Source organism: Anomaloglossus baeobatrachus, chromosome 4 (assembly GCF_048569485.1).
Source record: "Anomaloglossus baeobatrachus isolate aAnoBae1 chromosome 4, aAnoBae1.hap1, whole genome shotgun sequence".
Classification (NCBI taxonomy): domain Eukaryota; kingdom Metazoa; phylum Chordata; class Amphibia; order Anura; family Aromobatidae; genus Anomaloglossus; species Anomaloglossus baeobatrachus.
The window spans coordinates 576,401,532-576,423,945 of record NC_134356.1 but is presented as its reverse complement, the minus strand read 5'-3'; the positions used below and the strand labels follow the sequence as shown (position 1 = coordinate 576,423,945).

The 22,414-nt window shown below is 43.2% G+C and overlaps 1 protein-coding gene across 1 annotated transcript in view; it reads right to left on the bottom strand.

Annotated features, from left to right (window-relative positions):
* Window positions 1–455: 455 nt before the first annotated feature.
* FAH (fumarylacetoacetate hydrolase) overlaps window positions 456–22,414 on the bottom strand; it is a 69,658-nt gene continuing 47,699 nt past the window's right edge. Inside the window, exons 11-14 of the mRNA XM_075342894.1 lie at window positions 10,015–10,061; window positions 7,734–7,835; window positions 5,708–5,825; window positions 456–1,189 (exon numbers count right to left, since the gene is read on the bottom strand). Of these exons, the coding sequence (XP_075199009.1) occupies window positions 1,116–1,189; window positions 5,708–5,825; window positions 7,734–7,835; window positions 10,015–10,061 (341 nt within the window). The 3' untranslated portion in view covers window positions 456–1,115. The remainder of the gene's footprint in view (window positions 1,190–5,707; window positions 5,826–7,733; window positions 7,836–10,014; window positions 10,062–22,414) is intronic.

The following is a 22,414-nucleotide window of genomic DNA, read 5'->3' as shown; positions in this document are numbered from 1 at the left end:
GTCACTTCTTCCGTGCGCTTTGCCGGCAGCTCCTGCTCTGTCTATGGCAGGAGCTGCAGGCAGAGCGCACGTTCTCGCCGGCACCATGCGCTTCAGAATGGAGCTTTTCAGCTGCGCTCTGAAGCGCACCTTTTAGGTGCTGGGCTAGTACGCAACGTGCGCACATACCCTAATTCCGATGTACGGGTCTGAACAAAGGATAAAAAACTAATTCATTTTTTAGTTAAACTCTTTAAAAAAAAAATCTTTGAGAAAACTGTTAAACTGCCAGCTACTGTAATCCTTCCATCAGGCTGGCTTCTACATTCCATGATGTATCGTTTGATATACAGTCACATTATTTAAGGATGGACAAATTTGGGCAAAAAACTGAAAAAAATAAATAAATAAAAATTTAAAACAAACCTGAAGATTTCAATAATTTGTTTTTAAGGCTATTATTGAACACGGCTGTATTACATTTAAATCATATGTTTTTTTATTGCAGCTCTAACGACAATTATCCATTGCTGTCAGTGATATCAATGAAAAAACAATAGAGAAAACTTATAGAAAATACACAAAGTATGTGGTATATTTTTGAACTTTTTTTTACTGTATATTTATGGCAGATTTGCAACATTTTGCAGTAGATTTGCAGAGTATATTACCAACGGTATAGTGATAATCCATTGGAAATCCACACCTTTATTTGAAAACTCGCAGCTGAAAAATACTCTGCAGTCAAGTGAAGTTTTCAAAAAACAAACATCTACTGTATTATAATGTAGTTTGTTGCAGATTTTTTGTGAAGAGTTTACTCTGAAATTCTACATCAAATTCTTTGCAATTAATTATTCATTCACTTTAAATTTTTGGCTGCTTTTACTTTTCGACGGTTTAGGATACATGTAATTCCAACAGGTTCTGGGGCTGCAGGACCGGGTGACATGATGTAGACTTCATCTCTTGTGAATTACATTAAGAGTGGTAAAAAAAAGGAACGTTGCTCATTCCACATTCAAGACATATGTTCTGCAGAATGCTCCGCAATGCTGTCAGCGTGTTCCAGCTGTCTTTGTGAATTTAAAAGAATATTGTAAATTCATAATATAATGAAACAAGAAAGACAACATTTATTCTTCTGCTGGTTGAATAGTTCCAGAACATTCCCCAAATCCGACTCGATAACCTTCTCCTTGGCAGAAACCTGTGGTAGAGAAACACGATGGTCGTGAGATTAATCCTGAGCACTGAAGAACCAAAGTTCAACAAAAGTGTATATAAGATAAGTAGTCTGTGATGGGAATTTTGCATCACAGTAAAATTGTGACAAATCGGCTTTTCCCGACTGCTGGATTGTGAAATTATCAGATATTTGTAACTATTGAAAACCTTAAGTGTTGTGAAATGAACCATGTATCAGTCCATCGAAGATCAACATAAGAGAAGGTAGAATCGTGGCACACGCTGTTGTATAACAGTCCTTGATTTATTATAAATGCATAAAAGGTGAGAGAGTCCGAGACCAGATGCTAGCACTCCGGAAGACGACGACTGTTTCACGCTGCTGTGCTTCTACTGGTCCTGTGATCCTCTCTTATGATGATCTTTGCTGGACTGGTTTCCTTGTGGTGAGCACCACAGTACAGAGCCTTTTGGTTATTGTTGCGCCTCCTGTCCCTTGCAGTATTGAGTTAGGTGACCCAGTGGTGCGGTACTGTCTGTTTTTCTTGTTTTAGAACACTTATCAGCTAAGCTAGATTCTCATATCCGTGTTTCACATTCCAAGTTCTGACCACATTTACAGACTGGACGCTGGTCACGTGTCCAAACTAGGCATCAGGTGTAAGGAAGTGGACTGATGATGTCACATTCCTTTCTCGGAAGACACCAATCGCATATTGTATTGTCGTGTCCATTGTGTCCTCCATCTTTTATAAATAATGTGATATATGAACTGTGACAGTAATATGATGTAATGTGTTACTGTGTAATCCATATCATACACTATAGTAATATTTTGATGTATAATGTTGTGCCCTGTCCTGTTAAGTGGTTGAGTTCTACAGAGCAACAGACAGTGAGCAGGGTCAGAGACAGTTAAGTGCTGAGAGGCTAACCACAATGGGAGAGCTTAGTTGATAGAGTAAGAGACGGTTCCTTCTAGGAAGTTAGTGAAGGCCTAGTTAGTATGCGATAGATATGGATGGATAGAATGTAGGTAGTGAAAGTCGCATGCAGTAGGTGACTTGTGGCAAAAGGAGACAGGAGTCGAGAAAGCGAGAACTAGAGTGTTGACCAGAGACACGGGACAAAAGACAACACAGAGGCTAGAGACCGGCCTTTAAAAAGCCTGGCCCTGACTGGAGGGTCCTAGAGATGAGACTTTAGCGACAAGGTCCCAAACCTAAAAGGTAATGGGTCAGAATGGCCTAAGTGGTGAGCAAAGTTGGCTTTCCCGGACAGAGTCTCCCCAAGTGATTTTAACAGCAAGGCTCTACTCAGGCTCTACTGTACCCTACCTTCTTCTCTACGAGGAGAAGAGATGTGGAATCAAAAGCATTGGTGACCACAAACCTCTACCCTGGCCATAGTGGCAAAACTCCCTGACCCTCTCCTCTACAAGGACAATAAACAGAGAGCAGAGGAAAGGGAAAGTGACTGTCATGAATTGGTCTGTAGTATTGGGCTGGGTTGTGCTGGGACTCACAGGACCATTGAGAATGAAAACAACCAAGTGGGAACTGCTAATGTCTGCTAGAGCAGTCACACTGTGGAATGCCCTACCACAAGAGGTAGTAATGGCAGATACTATAACAGCTTTAACACTAGAAGTCCCAGGAATTTCGAGCTCCATAGGGTTTCAATGGTAGAAATGTTAAATGACCCCTCTCTGGGACTTCCAGTGTTAAAAAAAGGGCTGGATAATTTCCTCAGTACACATAACATTGTTGGTTATAAGTGACTTAGGGACAAAATGTAGAATTGGTGGAGGAAAGTTGAACTAGATGGACCTAGGTCTTTTTTCAACCTATGTAACTATGCTTTGTACTACTGTTATGTGCTGGAAGATGTTTACCTGCTATCTCATGTGTAGAATTGACGAAGATGAACAGTCAGTAAAGAGTTGTTGCTAAAACTGAACTAGTGGTCTCCTTATGAAATCAAGTAATCATTTGGCCCTGGCCAGTCGATGCCAATGGCAACATGCGACCTTCTCAGGCATGCAGTCCACACACCCAGCCAGGACTTGTGTCTTGTATGTGGCGTGACAGGGTGTCCAGAGTCCATCACTCGCCCACAACTACTGCCCCACGACATACACACATAGAAGACTGTTAAACTCAGGTCCGGACACCTGCAGATAGTCTGTAAATCACGGTTCATATTCAGATTATAAAATACAGATGTGTGAATCAGGCTTTAAACTCTGTTCATGTCTCTTTTTTAATGCACGCAGAAGATATTCATCAGGAGAATTCCTTAACATGTTGCCCATTGGCTCCTATGTACTCCATGTGGTATACATTTGATACAGTATGCATCAGTTCAGACTATGAGATTAGGAAGTGCCGGCAATTTTTCTAGTTTGTATTATGGAGTCATGTACTTTGTCTGTGCACTCATCTCAGTTATTTCAGGTGTTTTTAATTTTCTTTTTGCAGGTTCTACTCTAGCCCATATAAAAGTTCAGTTTGGACAAGAGAGGCATAGCAATTAGAGTAGGATCCAGATTAGAGTTATACCTTGACGTGGTAACTGGGCACAAGTAAATTTGGTCACTTTTATTTGCTAAGTAACTCATGTTTTTCATGTTTTCTTGGCAGTATTCATATTCCAATATTCACATCTACATTTTTCTTTTTTTTCCTTCCCTTTGAGTACAACTGTTTTCTTTTTATTTTTTTTAAATTGTATGTCATGTTCAATATGCACCAGTTCAAACTATGAGATTAGGAAGTGCCGGCAATTTTTCTAGTTTACATATGATACATTGGCCCAGGGGCGTTACTATAATAGCACGCCTGAAAATCCCAATTGTGATTGAAAGCTAAGATATTCGTCAGGAGCATGCCCTAACAAGTGGCTCATTGGCGTCATGCACTCCATTTGGCACAGATTTTGTACACTGACCCCTATGCACTCCATGCGGTAAATTATTTTTTTTTCTACATTGGCCTCATGCAATCCATGCAATATACATTTGTTACATTGTCCAAGGAGCATAACTATCATAGGTTGTAGTTACACTCAGGCTCTGGATCCTAGAAGGCCCAAAATGCCTCTTTCTCCATGTGTGTAAAACTTGCATTAGTTGGGGGTTCTACTGGAAATTTTGAACTGGGGCTCACAAGTTTAAAGCCAGGCCAATGAATTGTATCATTGCACTCCATGCGGTATACATTTTATACAATGGGAGCCTATTTCTGACATGGTGAATGTCAGGTATGCATTGGGAGAATATCTAGTGTATACTTCTGACGTGCCTGTGTCGCGGGCGGAGGAGGGGACGCTGCGCTCACCCACTGCTCGGGTCCGGCTGCTGCTGCTGCTCAGTGGTGGCTCGAGCGGTGGGCCGGATCCCGATGACTCGAGCGGCGTTCCTCGCCCGTGAGTGAAAAGGGGTTTGGTTTTGGGGATTTATTGTCCGTGACGCCACCCACGGTTGTGGTGAGATTGGTGACACCACCGCTGCTCTGGACAGGGATCCCGGGAGCGATGACAGGGAGCAGCTTGGATGTTGGTTCTCCCCTCCGTGGGTAGGGGGTTGGTTGTCCCGGGGCCCGGTGATGGGGTAGGGATGGATGTCAGGTGGGTTACGGGGCCTGGTGAGGTGCAGGGTCGCGGGGGCAGCGCTGTGCCGCACGGCACGGTGGTACTCACTCAGCCAATCATGAACACACAGTCTCCGGTAAAACAAACAGCTGGATGGACGGGTCCCACAGACGGCTGCGGTGTTTCTCCTCCCGGCAGGTTGATGGTGACTGCCTTTCCCTGCACCTGTGTAGTGTAGACGGTTCCAATGGGTTCCCACCGGTAACCCGCTCCCCAGCTTGGATATGTGCTGAAGGAGCCCCTTTTGCCCCCAGGCTCTGGCCCTGGGAACTGTAGCGTTGGCGGTGACTGTGTTTCCCTCTAACGGTTGGACTGTTGCCTTCTATCGGGACATGGCTGCTGGGAAACCCCGGAGGTTCCCTTCGCTAACGGATTTGACAATTTCAGCGGCGACTCCTAGCCTTGTCGGGGTCCGTAAGCCCTGCCGGTTGGTGCTGGCTTCTCTTTGCGTACCGGTCCGGTACCGCCGGGCCACCGCCTGTCCACGGTCCTTACGGCTAGCTCCAATAGGCCTCTCCTGCAGACGGTCACCACCGTCTGCCAACCTTGCTGTTCCGTCCAGGCCACACATCCAGACCGACTTCAGACTGCTTTTTTACCACCTCATTTCTCCACTTCCAAAACTAATCTGCTCTTCCCGCCTCCAGGACTGTGAACTCCTCGGTGGGCGGGACCAACCGCCTGGCCCACCCCCTGGTGTGAACATCAGCCCCTGGAGGAAGGCAACAAGGATTTTGTGTTTGGCTTTGGTGTGCCTAACTGGGGTGTGGGGTGTGTTGGTGTTGTTCTGTGACGACCTGGCTTGTCCAGGGCGCCACACCTGAAACACAAAATGTAAGTAGAAGTCATATGTAATATCTTATCTTAAATATATTGTATCTGACAGTACCTCTTATAACTACGGTGTCTCTGTCTCTCAAGAACGTTCGAGTGTGACCGTTTCCAAGATCAATCGGCTTGGAGCCTCTCCAGGACAGTTCCAACATAGAGCCAAAACTTTCAGGATCCTGTGGGGAAAAAAAAGGAAAAATGTTAAGAAACTATATGTGATGGGCCGGTAAGTTATATAGGGTTAGTGACCTTTGTTTATTGGCGACAAATTTATAAAAATTTTGCGCCTTTTTTCAAGTTAACTTTTGTCTGATTTTTACGTCAATGTGGCATTTCCAGAGGTTTTAAACCAAGTCAAGAAATGCGACTTTTTAGAAAAAAAAAAAAAGTTACAAAATTTGGTGCAATTCTACTACACCCTCCCTGCTCCCCTGGAGTAATTTTAATGTATGCTAAATATTTGGAGTATTATTTGTGACATTTTACAAACATGCAACTTTTTCTATTGCTGAGTTGCAATTAACAGAAAAAAAAAAAAAAAGACAATTTGTGTTTTGCACAAAGTTCACGTGAACCAATTTGATGAATTTGACGATAAAAAAAAAATAAAAAAAAAAAATTAAAAAGAAAAATTACAAAATTGGTTTTACTGAGACAAATGCATTATCTGTGTAATTCCTGGACAGGTTGGTTCCTCGAGAATAAGAAGCTACTTTCTTTGTAGTCACTGTCCACTTCAATTGATAAATAAAGGCCCTGAACTTTATTAACAGGAACTTGTGATGTCAGATAAAGCTATTAATCTGAAAGTTAATAGTGTTAGGCCGGCGTTACACGCTACGATATATCGGGCGATATGTCGTCGGGGTCACGGATTCTGTGATGCACATCCGGCATCGCTAGAGATATCGTAGCGTGTGACAGCTAGGAGCGACTGTTAATGAGCAAAAATTCTCACCTTATCGTTGCTCGTTGACACATCGCTCATTTTCAAAATGTCGTTCCTCCTTCAGTGCGCCGGTTGTTCATTGTTCCCGTGGCAGAACAGATCGCTACGTGTGACACCCTGGGAACGACGACACATTTTACCTGCGTCCCGCCGGCAATGAGGAAGGAAGGAGGTGGGCGGGATGTTACGTCCAGCTCATCTCTGCCCCTCCGCTTCTATTGGGCGGCCGCTGTGATGTCGCTGTGACGCCGAACGTCCCTCCCCCTTCAGGAAGAGGATGTTCGCCGCCCACAGCGAGGTCGTTCGGGAGGTAAGTACGTGTGATGGGGGTAAACGACTGTGCGCCACGGGCAACAAATTGCCCGTGACGCACAAGCGACAGCGGCGGGTGTGATCGCTCATGCGATTGCACGATATATCGTCCCGTGTGACAACGGCCTTACGAAGGTGTCCGGCCAATGTACAGAGAGTGCGGAACTCATGAAAAAATTAACTTTATTTTCCTAGGAGCTGCCGACTTTCAGTCCTGCAGCTGTGCAGGCACCGCTACAGTCACTTCTCACTATAGTATGATCGGCGACTGTAAGAACACTTAAGCACTGACCACTTTGACTGACAGCTTGTTCTGCACCGATGCATTGCACAACCAACTTGTCAGTCACAGTGTCGGGAGGAGCTTAGAGCAAAGTGGTGACTGAAACCAGAAAAGCACAACAGAATAACTAAAAGCCGGCCGCTCCAGGGAGAAATAAAGTTATTTTTTTCCTGGATGCCACACTTTTAGTAACATGTAGATTAATCATATATCTACATCTGCAGGTTAGTAGTATTATCAGACATGACAGGTTCCCTTTAAGCCCCTTATAAAGGAGTTTTCTAAACTAGGCAACCATTGCAATTAAACTTTTTTTTCACTCTTACTTTACTAAGCACCCTATTTTCTATATTTATGGGTGGGATGGGTATATTTCCAAACCATAATATGACCAGTGTTCTGGAGTGCCATATTTATTACGATCAAATTCCCCAATTTCAGCAAGTTTTGCTCATGTATTTAGCAGGGTATTTGTCATTTACCACTGACTCCCTGCACAGATTGATTATATGTCGGTTCTAGATAACAGATCAAACTTACCGGTCCACTTATAGTTCCTGAGGCCAAAAGATCTCCTGGGCGAACATTGCAGCCTGTCACCGTGTGATGAGCCAACTGCTGCTTCATAGTCCAATACATGTACTGCAAAACAGAGTCCACCATGACAAAATACCAAAGAGTCTGACAGACTACTAGTGAACAAGCAATTGGCATTGCCCAGGCTACCCTGCTGTATTATCAGAAAACACCTATGCCCAATGGAGCTATATAGAAAAATATGCCAACATTGTAAAATTGCTTCTATAGAAAATCCCTATGACTTTTACACATTCCCTAGTATTAAATGTCATATGTCCATATAGTTATACAATTATATTACTTACAAAAAGTTACGGATATTTGGCCTTCGGGTGAAATTTATGTAAAACATAAAAAGTTCACGCTACAGTGATATTTTATCATGAAATTAGGGCATTTAAGTAGAAGTATGCAATAGTGATTTCTTCATCTCAAACAATTTATTGAAACAAAAGCCAAGGAGTGTGGGTCTAACCCCCCCAAAAAAAAGTCAATGTCTCGACTTGTTTTGTGGCCTTGAGAATCAATTACAGCTCACAACGTCATGTTATGCTGTTCACAAGTGGAGTTGTTGTTTGCTGAGGCATGGCATACCACTCTTCTTGAAGGGTGTCCCTCAGGTCATTGAGGTTCTTGGGTACACAGTTACAAGCCTCTATATGGCAACTAAGCTGATCCCATAGGTTTTCAATGGGATTCAGGTACAGGCCGCTCCATTTGAGGTACCCTAGTCTCCAGCTGCCAACCTTAATTAAGTGACCTCGATGAGCTGGACGATTGTCATCTATGAAGATAAAAGTAGGCCTGTTTTGTTCATGCAGAGGCACAATGACTGGATTAATGATCTAATTTCAGTAGTAGGGGCTGTCATTGTATCTTACTTCTAGTGAATGTGCTTGAAGAGCCTCTAACATAACAGCTGATACCCATGGAGTTCTGGCCGTGCGGTGCCCGGCCCCGATGTACATTTCGGTATTCTTCCTCAGGGTCGCCACTTGGCCAGAACTCCATGGGTATCAGCTGTTATGTTAGCGGCTCTGCAAGCACACTCACTAGAAGTAATTTTCTTTATTAGGCACTGCATTATATACAACTAGTTGGGTGTCCATCAGTGTGTGTATAAGATAGCTAGATAGGTATTGGGGATTATCCTTAGTAGTTACATAAAACAGCAATGCAGTCTTTGCTTTATTTAATTATACAGTATATTTATACTTCCAAATCGTACTTAGGCTATGTGCGCACGTGTGCGTATTACATGCAGTTATGCTGCGATCTGCAGCGCAGCGTAACTGCATGCGTCCTGCGTCCCCTGCACAATCTATGGAGATTGTGCAGGAGCCGTGCGCACGTGGCATATTAGAGCGCAGTGCTTCGGCTGCTGGCCTGAATCGCTGCGTTCTAAGAAGTGAAATGTCACTTCTCCCGTGCGGTTTGCATGCTGTCTATAGGGAGAGGCAGCAGGCAGAGCGCACGTTCTCTGCCGGCACCATGAGCATCAGAACGGAGCTTTTCAGCTGCGCTCTGAAGCGCACCTTTTCGGTGCGGTGCAGAGCGCACACGTGCGCACATAGCCTTAGTTTGCATAATTAGCACTTTTATAGCACCTTACAGCCACTCATATACTGAGTTTGCATTAGAGTACTTTGTTCTGGTTTTGCACTTTATTTGTAAATCTTTCCCATTCTGAACATGTATACGAAGAAGACCTTGATTCGTTATCACATCCATGGTGAAGATGTGATTGAGCATTAAGACCCCACACATCACTTATGTCGCCCGAAAGCGGCTGACATCAAAGGCTCAGCTGACATTAGTATAATATTTATGGGGCCCATGACTCTTCCCAGACAGATGAGGTTAGGTAGAAAAGGATCCGGCATGTCTGTCTCTGCTCTCCAAGAGATAACCTGCCGTGAGGGATGTCTGGCAGTGGCTTGCTCATAGAAAAAAAAAGTTATACTAGGCAGAGCTAGAGCCAGCGATAGCTGCTGGTGAGACCAATGGCTAAATCATTGTTCAGCCAACAGCTGGCGAAAATTTTTGGGGGAGATTTACTTATATGTCAATTAAATATTACATATACAGTGAGCAATCTGAATAGATGACGTATACGGTGAGCACTCCGAATAGATCTATAGGATGAGCACAATGTGAATAGATTATGTATATGGTGAGAACAGCAGTGGTAATACCGTCCTTAATGTAAATTATGTAAACCACAGCCACATGAATGACTTACTTTGAAGTTAGATCTGCACAGAGTGGCCGGCTCCTTCATTCCTTCCCCTGTAGAGAATAATACAGCGGTGTTTCAAAGATTTAATAATTTAACAATGTAAATAGAATTTAAAAAGTCAATTATAATAGACCTCTCGCCTCCTCTTGTAAATCTATAAGATTAAAAAAAAAGTCACTATATATCCTGATACAGTGCCGCATTTAACCTTAGGCTATTGCTGGCATTGCGGCTGATTTACATACTGTACATTCAGTTACAATAACAGATCACTAATGGACAAGTATGGTGCCATTTCTGGAACTCCTTAGTAGGTCATGTTCATAATACCCAATTTTATGAGTATTTTTTCCTAAACAATGCAAATTTGCTCTATTTTTGTAGTAAAGAAAACTCTTGCTAGTTACTCTGCAAGTTAATATCTGACTTGTAACATAACTAGAGATAATACGTGTCAGATATCCATCCGTAGCCAGCTGCTCTCACTAGATTAGATATCTGAATTATACCATCATTGACTCAACTGAAGTTGGAATTTTTCCTTTATATTTATCCACTATTTTCTATTTTCCCCAAAAATATGATCTGTTCTGGCGGTAAGTTCCATTTTTCAAATTCTATGGAGGGAGACTAATGGAGAACATCCTAGCACAACCTCTGTCTGCAAAACGCAATCTACCCAAAAGGAAACAACAGTATCAGTGCATCTTTACTGGTGCCGTATTATAGTGAATGGGATGAGGTTTACATATACAGTAAGAAAATGGCATTTCAGCTCACGTGATAAAGTGCACAGTGTAGGGCAGCTCCATGGACAATCCAAAAGTAGAAATAGTACCAGCACAAATCCACAAAAGTTGAAACTAAGAGCTACGTTGGGCCAGAAATGCATTACCTGTACCTAGCTTGCACTGGTGTGTATATATTATATATATATATATATATATATATATATATATATATATATATATATATATATATATATATATATATATATATATATATATATATATATATATATATATATATATATATATATATATATATATATATATATATATATATATATATATATATATTGTGAGGTAGCGCGGTCGGCTGCGCAGCAGAAGACACGGGATCCAGGCATCAAGGTTCACAGCACACGGTGTTTAATGTCCAAACAAAAAGTCCATAACAAAATACATGTGCCTCTCCAGCAGAGGGCTCAGGAAGTTCTGGTCACTTCCCCCACACCCGGCACACCTGCCCTCGTTCCTGTTTCCTTTTAACCCTTCCTTAAGCCTGTAGGGAAACAGCATTAACCCTATAGTGGATTTACTTTCTATCATGGAGTGAGCACAACCTGGGCGAGACATACCGGCCGTCATAGATAACCCCGGTCACAGTCTCACATACCCCCCCCCTCAGTTCAAGCGTGCGGGGTTGAACTCCAGCCATCAAGCACGGGCCGCGGGACAAGGCATCGGCGTTGCCCTGCAACCTACCGGCCCGGTGTTCAACCGTAAACCGGAAGTTCTGCAGAGAAAGGAACCACCGGGTAACCCGGGCATTCCGTTCCTTGGCGGACCTCATCCAGACCAGTGGAGAGTGATCCGTCACCAAGCGAAACTGCCGTCCCAGCAGGTAATAGCGTAGGGACTCCAAGGCCCACTTGATCGCCAGGCACTCCTTCTCCACTACGCTATAATTCCGCTCGGGAGGGGTGAGCTTCCTACTCAAGAAGGTGACGGGGTGTTCCTCCCCCTGAACCACCTGAGACAGCACTGCCCCCAGGCCGACCTCCGAGGCGTCAGTCTGTACTATGAACTCCTTCCGGAAATCAGGGTTGACCAGAACGGGCTGTCCGCACAGGACCCCCTTCAGGGCCCGGAAGGAGTCCTCGGCCTGCGGAGTCCACCGCACCATGACGGACTTCTTGCCTTTGAGAAGGTCCGTCAAGGGGGCTGATAGTCCCGCAAAATCCTTTACAAACCTCCTGTAGTACCCCACGATACCCAGGAAGGCCCTAACCTGCTTCGTGGTCAGGGGTCTAGGCCACTTCTGGATCGCCTCAACCTTGTTAATTTGGGGCTTAATCACCCCTTGGCCTATCACGTAGCCCAAGTAGCGGGCTTCCGTGAGTCCCAATGCACATTTCTTGGGATTGGCTGTCAATCCGGCTGTTCGAAGCGCGTCCACCACCGCTTGTACCTGTTCCAAGTGGGTCTGCCAATCGGAGCTGTAAATAATGATGTCATCCAGGTACGCTGATGCATACGCCTGGTGGGGTTCCAGCACTAAGTCCATCAACCTCTGGAACGTGGCCGGAGCGCCATGTAACCCAAAAGGCAAGACAACATAGTGGAAGAGACCCTCCGGCGTAACAAAAGCTGTTTTCTCCTTGGCGGACTCCGTTAGTGGCACCTGCCAGTACCCTTTGGTCAGGTCGAGCGTGGTAAAATATCGCGCCTGTCCCAGCCTATCAATCAGCTCATCCACCCGGGGCATGGGGTAGAGATCGAACTTGGATATTTCGTTCAATCTCCTAAAGTCATTGCAGAACCTTAAGGAGCCATCGGGTTTTGGTATTAGGACAATCGGACTAGCCCATTCACTCCGGGATTTTTCGATGACCCCCAGGCGTAACATTGTCTTTACTTCCTCCGATATGGCTTGTCGTCGAGCCTCCGGCACCCGGTATGACTTCAGGCGTACCTTCAGGTGGGGCTCGGTGACAATATCATGTCGTATCAGACTGGTCCTACCGGGCAGCTCGGAGAAGACATCGGGGTTCTGCTGAACCAACCGTCTGGCCTCTCGCCTCTGTTGCTTGGTGAGGGCTTCTCCAATCCTTACTTCCGGTTCGTCCTCTCCGGAGGTCGCTGGAGCCGGATGTGAACGACCCGAAGAGGAGGGAGGTGGGGAAAAAACAGCCATCAGGCTTTCCCGTTCCTGCCAAGGTTTTAATAGGTTGACATGGTATATTTGTTCAGGTTTCCGCCTACCGGGCTGCAATACTTTATAGTTAACCACCCCTACTCTTTCCTTTATCTCGTAGGGGCCTTGCCACTGAGCCAGGAATTTGCTCTCCGCCGTGGGGATCAATACCAACACCCGATCCCCGGGTTTAAAGGTCCGCACGGTGGCTTGTCTATTGTAGCGGCCGCTTTGCGCGGCCTGAGCCTCCTGTAAGTGCTCCTTCACAATTGGCATGACCGCGCTTATGCGGTTCTGCATACCCAAAATGTGTTCAATCACACTTTTATGGGGGGTGGGCTCTTGTTCCCATGTTTCCTTTGCCAGGTCCAACAATCCCCGGGGATGTCGCCCGTATAACAATTCAAAAGGCGAAAACCCCGTGGATGCCTGTGGCACCTCTCGTATGGCAAACATCAAATAGGGAAGCATCATATCCCAGTCTTTCCCGTCTTTTGAAATCACCCTTCTTAGCATGGTTTTCAGGGTTTTATTGAAACGCTCGACTAAACCGTCCGTTTGCGGATGATACACAGACGTACGCAACTGCTTGATCTGGAGTAGCCGGCATAGCTCTTTGGTCACTTTAGACATGAATGGGGTCCCCTGATCCGTAAGGATCTCCTTGGGCAATCCCACCCGGCAGAACACAGCAAACAACTCCCGAGCTATAAGCTTTGCTGCAGTATGTCTGAGAGGTATCGCCTCGGGATACCGGGTGGCATAGTCAACGATCACTAGGATGTGTTGGTGCCCTCGAGCGGACTTTACGAGGGGCCCCACCAGATCCATCCCTATCCGTTCAAAAGGGACTTCTATAATGGGTAACGGTACCAACGGACTGCGAAAATGGGTCAGGGGTGCAGTAAGCTGACACTCCGGGCAGGTTTCGCAGAACCGTTTTACCTCCCCAAAGACCCCGGGCCAATAGAACCTTTGCAATATTCGCTCCTGCGTTTTCTTGACCCCTAGGTGGCCACTCATCAGGTGTTTATGAGCCAAGTCGAGGACCCGCCGGCGATGCGGCTGGGGCACCACCAACTGTTCTACCCCTACGCCCCGTATTTCATCTACCCGGTAGAGTAAATCCTGCTTAAGAGCGAAATGGGGGTACCTTACCTGGGCACCGGGCAGCTGTGCCACCCCGTCAACTACTGTCACCCGACTCCGGGCATGTATTAACGTAGGGTCCTGGAGTTGGGCTGTCCCAAACGTATCCGGGGACGCCTCCAACTCCGGGATGGGCTCGACCGTCTCAGCCTCTCCTGCCAATACCTCTAGGGGCGACCTATCGGGTTCACACTCTGTCCCTATCATGGTGACCCCTACGGCAGGTGTCCCGGATTCAGGATTGTAGGGCTCAGGTCCCGGACCGACCAATATCTGAGGGGACTTAGGGGGTCCCCTCCATAAAGTCCAAAAATAGGGCAGATCCCTTCCTAGGATCACGTCATAAGGAAGAGTGTTAAGAAGTCCCACCTCATGTTGCACCTGACCGCAAGGTGCTGTGATGGTGACAATCCCCGTGGGATAGTCGTGGCGGTCCCCATGTATGCAAACCACCCCCACAGTGCGTCCTGTGGCCTTTACTTTAGCTCTCAAGGTGGATCGCACAAGGGTCACTAAGCTTCCGGAATCCAACAATCCTGTAACCGGACATCCATTCACCTGTATTTGGCACAAGTGGGGCTCTGTCTCTGGGGAGACCAGGTCAGCGGTACACACCACCTGAGCATACATTGAACCCCGCCGGGTAACCCCACAATCCATGGGCTCCGTGGTGAGTGGACACTGGGCTTCCATATGTCCCACCCGCTGGCACCGCCAACATCTAATAGGGAAGGAAACCCCCTTGACAAGTTGTCGTTTAGGGTACATGGCCTTCCGGACCTCAGGAACGGCGGGCGCGGCCTCAGCCAGGATGGTAGCGGACTCCTGTACCGGTGCCGGCGGTGGGTCCTTGGCCCTAGGCTTGGAGGGGCCGGACCGACGGGCGGTACGCAAAGTCTCAGTGTCCCGTATCAAGTCCTGCGTAGCCACATGCCGCTCTACCAGGGACACTAATTGGTCCAGGGTACTCGGGTCACCCTGTCCTACCCACCGTTGAACGGTGACGGGTAAAGTGCGCACAAAACGATCCACTACTACCCTTTCCACCATTTGCGCCGGGCTCAGAGTGTCAGGCTGCAACCACTTTTTTACAAGATGTAATAAGTCATAGGCCTGGGAGCGTACGGGTTTGGCTTCCTCATAGAACCACTGATTTACCCGCTGAGCCCGTACATAGGTATTCACCCCCAACCGAGCCAGTATTTCGGCTTTCAGGGTCACATAGTCAATGGCGTCCTCGGTACCGAGGTCCAGGTACGCTTTTTGGGGTTCCCCCGTCAGATAGGGCGACAATACCTCAGCCCACTGCGGGGTCGGCAGCTTTTCCCGCTCGGCCACCCGCTCAAACACCGCCAGGAACGCTTCCACATCATCACCCGGGGTCATCTTTTGCAACGCTTGTCTCACCGCTTTCCGGACGCTGCCGTCGTCACCCGGTCCCGGGGTTGTTGCTGCCGGTCCGGCACGGATCGACTTGGCCAGGAGAACCATCTGTTCTTGGTGCCTTTTTTCCTGCAATTGTAAGGCTTGCTGCTGACGTGCATTGGCCTGCTCCATCTGTTCTTGGTGCATTTTGACCTGCACTTGCAAGGATTGCTGCTGACGTGCATTGGCCTGATCCAACTGTTCTTGGAGTTTTTTTTCCTGCACTTGCAAGGATTGGAGCAGGTGTGCATTGGTCTGTTGCTGCTGTGCATTAGCCTGAGCCAAATGCTTTAGTATGTCCTCCATGGCGTCGCCGGGTTTGGGCTGTAGTATAGCCGCTCGAATCCAGGACATGCGCAGCTGGGTCACCAGGGATGGATGCTACACCTCACCGGCTGTCATGCCCGCCGATTCTCCACCATATGTGAGGTAGCGCGGTCGGCTGCGCAGCAGAAGACACGGGATCCAGGCATCAAGGTTCACAGCACACGGTGTTTAATGTCCAAACAAAAAGTCCATAACAAAATACATGTGCCTCTCCAGCAGAGGGCTCAGGAAGTTCTGGTCACTTCCCCCACACCCGGCACACCTGCCCTCGTTCCTGTTTCCTTTTAACCCTTCCTTAAGCCTGTAGGGAAACAGCATTAACCCTATAGTGGATTTACTTTCTATCATGGAGTGAGCACAACCTGGGCGAGACATACCGGCCGTCATAGATAACCCCGGTCACAGTCTCACAATATATATATATATATATATATATATATATATATATATATATATATATATATATATATATATATATATATATATATATATATATATATATATATATATATATATATATATATATATATATATATATATATATATATATATATATATATATATATATATATATATATATATATATATATATATATATATATATATATATATATATATATATATATATATATATATATATATATATATATATATATATATATATATATATATATATATATATATATATATATATATATATATATATATATATATATATATATATATATATATATATATATATATATATATATATATATATATATATATATATATATATATATATATATATATATATATATATATATATATATATATATATATATACATACATATCTCCATATATCCAACAAAGTAGACCAGCTCACTCCTGTGAATCACCTGGAACCTCAGCTGACCTGGTTAACTCCGTTGTGCCCGGATCAGGACGTAGGAGACCATCCATACAGATGTGAACAACAGCAAGGCAGAGTCCAGCAATAACGTGAGCAATCCAGGATGCTGTTAAAAAAATTTTTTCCTTCTTTTATTCATAAATTCATTAAAATATAAAAAGGTCCAAGCAATTCAGAACAGCATTATCGCAGGAAAATAGCGCAGATAGGACTACGCGTTTCAGCGGTAAAATCCGCCTTCTTCACGGTCCAGAATCTGATCTGCTTTCCAAACATAGAACCTTATATACATCTCACTCCCATCAGGGTAATTACAAACATATGTGAGAGATTTAAAAACATGAGCTAGAAAAGCAAATCAAACATATAAGCTATCCGCATATTAATCAATATACAGCATACATAAGAGTTATAAGGAAAGGATTCAGCATTTTGGAGAAAAATACAAAAAGAAAATCCAATAACCTGACCATAAAATTATTTTTCAAGTGATACAAAAGCCTAACACAGTAGTAATAGCCAGCAACATATAATGCAACAATGTATCAATAGTGCATAATGATATCCATACGATTGTTAAAGCCCTGTGGCATGCGGGTCCCCAGCTCAAATATCCACCTTCTCTCTCTTGCAAGCACTTGTTTATGAAAATCTCCCCCTCTCAATGGTTTTTTTTACATGCTCTATACCCATAAAAGAAAAACCGCGTACATCCCCATTGTGTTTTTTTGAAAAATGTTGGGATACTACTGATGCACCAACCATTGGCAAATTGCTAGCATCTGAAAGAGGTTTGCGGATTCTGGTTTTAAGGGGGTTCATCGTGCAACCTACATATTGCATGCGGCATATATTGCAATTAATTAGATAAACTACATTCTCCGTATTACAGTTTATAAAAGAACGAACATTAAACTGTTTTCATTGGAAATAGATGTAAATATTTTAGACTTATTAGCAAAACCGCAGCACTTACAAATATTAGCACTGCATTTAAAAAATCCTATTGTTTTTAACCAGTTGCTAGGGGAGATTTTGTCTGGATCTTTGAACATGCTAGGTGATAATAATGTAGCTAAGGTTGGGGCTCTTTTTGCCACAAAGGCAATATCATTATTTTCCACAATGTTTTTCAAAATATCATTCTGAGATAATAACGGAAGATATTTTCTGATAATTTTGACAATAGAATTAAACTGAGGACTATAGTTGGTGCTGAAAACTACCCCAGATTTTTTGGAGTCAAACTGTCTTTTTTTCTTAGTAGAATCCAACAGCTTAACCCTATCAATGCCTGCTATTTTCTTGGCTCTCTCCAAAGAACAATTGGGATACCCCCTTTTTTTAAATTGTTACAAGTTATTTCAATTTCTTCCTCCAATCTATCACTAGATGTGGTATTCCTTTTTAGTCTAATAAGCTCCCCCACAGGAATATTCTGAATGACATGTTTGGGATGATAGAGGAAGCCATTAAAATACTATTGCATGCAGTAGATTTTTTATAGGGAGATATCAAGACCTTATTGCTATCCAAATCTGCGGTCAATTTTAAGTCCAAGAAGTTTGTTGATACCTCATGACCACTACTAGTGAATTTTAGATTGAAATCATTCAAATCCAAATAAGAAAAAAAACCTTTCGCAGACGAGAGACTACCCCTCCAGACAAATATCAGATCATCAATAAATCTACCCAGCCAAACAATATTATCCTTGTATGGGTTATCAATGTTAAAAATATAATTTTCCTCCCACACGGACATAACCAGGTTAGCTAGGGAAGGTGAAAACTTAGCGCCCATACTCACGCCTTGTGTCTGGAGGAAGTATCTCTCATCAAACGAAAAATAATTGTGACTTAAAAAAGACTTGAGCTGGTCTACTTTGTTGGACTCATATGCTGTTGGGAGCTTTGACCATGCTTGTCTCCACAAAGAACAGCTTTTTACTATAGCAGGATTTACCTTTATTGATCAACTGAATACAGCATGTTACCATCCAAGGATTCCATGGGAGATACACAGGACCATACGGTCCGTCTCAATAAGCTTGCCAGTATTTTTCAGGAAGATATTAATGAAAATTGTCCTGTTGTTGAAAGTACTAACTCCATATTAAATAAATTGGAGCAATCCTTACGTAAGGAGCAAAAGCTCTGGTGGGACCACAATTCCCTTAATGGTTATTTGGAAAGGAAAATGATACCGCGTGGTCTCAGATTGAAAAAACAATCTACTACTGCTTATGGAGCGGACTTTCAAAAAAACTGGGACACTATCCTGAGTGAGTGTTCACTTAAATTGATTAAATTGATTTTTTTCAGGAAACAATTGAAAGTGAGTTGGTGTCTCTTTACAACCAGGTAGAACATCAAGAGGTTAAATTCAATCTGAGTACTTCTGAACATAGGGCAATTGATGAGCTGAGAGCAAACAGCGATCTCCTTATTGTCCAGGCGGACAAGGGGGGCGCTGTTGTAGCTCTCAATGCTGGTTTATACAGGAAGGTGAACTTGTTGGATCTGGAAAATAGTAGCACCTATGTTCAATTGCCATCAAATCCAACTAATTCATTTAATTCTGAATTATTACATCTGTTACAGGAGGGGATCAGTATGGGTGCTATTTCAGATAGAATTAAGAAGTTTATTTTTTGTGAAACACCGATTGTCCCAATATACCACTCACTCCCCAAAGTTCATAAAGAGGTCTCCCCCTCTCAGACCTATTGTGTCTGGGATAGGGTCATTCAGTGAGAAACTAGGGGAGTGGGTGGATTTTTATCTTCAACCCCTAGTGCCATTAACACCAAGTCACCTTAAAGATTCCAAAAGTATGATACAGATTATGGAAAAATTTCACTGGCAATCTGACTATATGTGGCTATCTTGCGATGTGGTGGGGTTATATCCCTCTATCCCCCATCACATCGCGATACGATGTATCACATATTATTTGTCCAGATACAGTAACTACGAGGATTCCATCCAGAAGATTGTTTCTTCAATTCAGTTTCTTTTAAGTCATAATTATTTTTCGTTTGATGAGAGATACTTCCTCCAGACACAAGGCGTGAGTATGGGCGCTAAGTTTTCACCTTCCCTAGCTAACCTGGTTATGTCCGTGTGGGAGGAAAATTATATTTTTAACATTGATAACCCATACAAGGACAATATTGTTTGGCTGGGTAGGTTTATTGATGATCTGATATTTGTCTGGAGGGGTAGTCTCTCGTCTGCGAAAGGTTTTTTTTCTTATTTGGATTTGAATGATTTCAATCTAAAATTCACTAGTAGTGGTCATGAGGTATCAACAAACTTCTTGGACTTAAAATTGACCGCAGATTTGGATAGCAATAAGGTCTTGATATCTCCCTATAAAAAATCTACTGCATGCAATAGTATTTTAATGGCTTCCTCTAATGATCCCAAACATGTCATTCAGAATATTCCTGTGGTGGAGCTTATTAGACTAAAAAGGAATACAACATCTAGTGATAGATTGGAGGAAGAAATTGAAATAACTTGTAACAATTTAAAAAAAAGGGGGAATCCCAATTGGTCTTTGGAGAGAGCCAAGAAAAAAATAGCAGGCATTGATAGGGTTAAGCTGTTGGATTCTACTAAGAAAAAAAGACAGTTTGACTCCAAAAATCTGGGGTAGTTTTCAGCACCAACTATAGTCCTCAGTTTAATTCTATTGTCAAAATTATCAGAAAATATCTTCCGTTATTATCTCAGAATGATATTCTGAAAAACATTGTGGAAAATAATGATATTGCCTTTGTGGCAAAAATAGCCCCAACTTTAGCTACATTATTATCACCTAGCATGTTCAAAGATCCAGACAAAATCTCCCCTAGCAACTGGTTGAAAACAATAGGATTTGTTAAATGCGGTGCTAATATTTGTAAATGCTGCGGTTTTGCTAATAAGTCTAAAATATTTACATCTATTTCCAATGAAAACAGTTTAATGTTAACATCTTTCAGATGCTAGCAATTTGCCAATGGTTGGTGCATCAGTAGTATCCCAACATTTTTCAAAAAAACACAATGGGGATTTACGCGGTTTTTCTTTTATGGGTATAGAGCATGTAAAAAAACCATTGAGAGGGGGAGATTTTCATAAAAAAGTGCTTGCAAGAGAGAGTAGGTGGATATTTGAGCTGGGGACCCGCATGCCACAGGGCTTTAACAATCGTATGGATATCATCATGCACTATTGATACATTGTTGCATTATATGTTGCTGGCTATTACTACTGTGTTAGGCTTTTGTATCACTTGAAAAATAATTTTATGGTCAGGTTATTTTCTGATTGTATTTTTCTCCAAAATGCTGAATCCTTTCCTTATAACTCTTATGCATGCTGTTTATTGATTAATATGCGGATAGCTTCCATGTTTGATTTGCTTTTCTAGCTCATGTTTTTTAAATCTCTCACACATGTTTGTAATTACCCTGATGGGAGTGAGATGTATATAAGGTTCTATGTTTGGAAAGCAGATCAGATTCTGGACCGTGAAGAAGGCGGATTTTACCGCTGAAACGCGTAGTCCTATCTGCGCTATTTTCCTGAGATAATGCTGTTCTGAATTGCTTGGTCCATTATATTTTAATGAATTTATGAATAAAAGAAGGAAAAAAAATTTTAACAGCATCCTGGATTGCTCACGTTATTGCTGGACTCTGCCTTGCTGTTGTTTATATATATATATATATATATATATATATATATATATATATTATATATATATATATATATTTATATTATCCACTTACCTTCTTGCTTTTGTGCCTTTTTGTACTAACTAAATAAAAAAAAATTATGAATTTGTGCTGGTACTAGTTCTACTTTTGGATTTTCCATATGCAGTGCTTTGAAAAAGTATTCATACCCCATGAACTTTTTTTTTTATGTTACACCCACAAACTTAAAATGTATTTTTGGGGGATTTAGGCTCCCCTTCCAGCAGGATAATAACCCTAAACATACTATCAGAGCTATAACTGAGGTATAGATCACAGCATATTTCATGTGTGTGAATGACCCAGTCACAATCCAGACCTAAATCCCATTGAGAATCTGTGCAAGACTGTTCACAGACATCTTCATCCAATCTAAAGGTTGCTTTGCACACAACGATATCGCTAACAATCTTGTTAGCGATGTGACCCGACAGATCGTAGATACGATTTGCCGAGATCGCACACAGGTCGTTTTGTGACCGGCACTACAAAAACGACCTATGTGCGATCTCGGCAAATCGTATCTACGATCTGTCGTGTCACATCGCTAACGAGATCGTTAGCGATATCGTTGTGTGTAAAGCAATCTTTACTTAGCCAGAGCCATTTTGCAAAGAGGAATGCACAAAAATGTCACCTTGAGATGTGCAAAGCTGGTAGAGACATCCCCCAAAAGACTTGCCACAGTAATTGCAGTGAAAGGTGGACCTACAAAGTATTGACTCGGGGGGGCTGAATGCAAATGCACGTCACAAATTTTAAATTTATAATTTTACAATATTTAGAAAACCATGCATTATTTCCCTTACTTTTCACATATAATTGCTACATAGTGCTGGTATGAAACATAAAATCCCAATAAACTATATTTAAGTCTGTGGGTGTAACGGGAAAAAAAAATGTCAAAAGGTTCACGGGGTATGAATACTTTTTCAAGGCA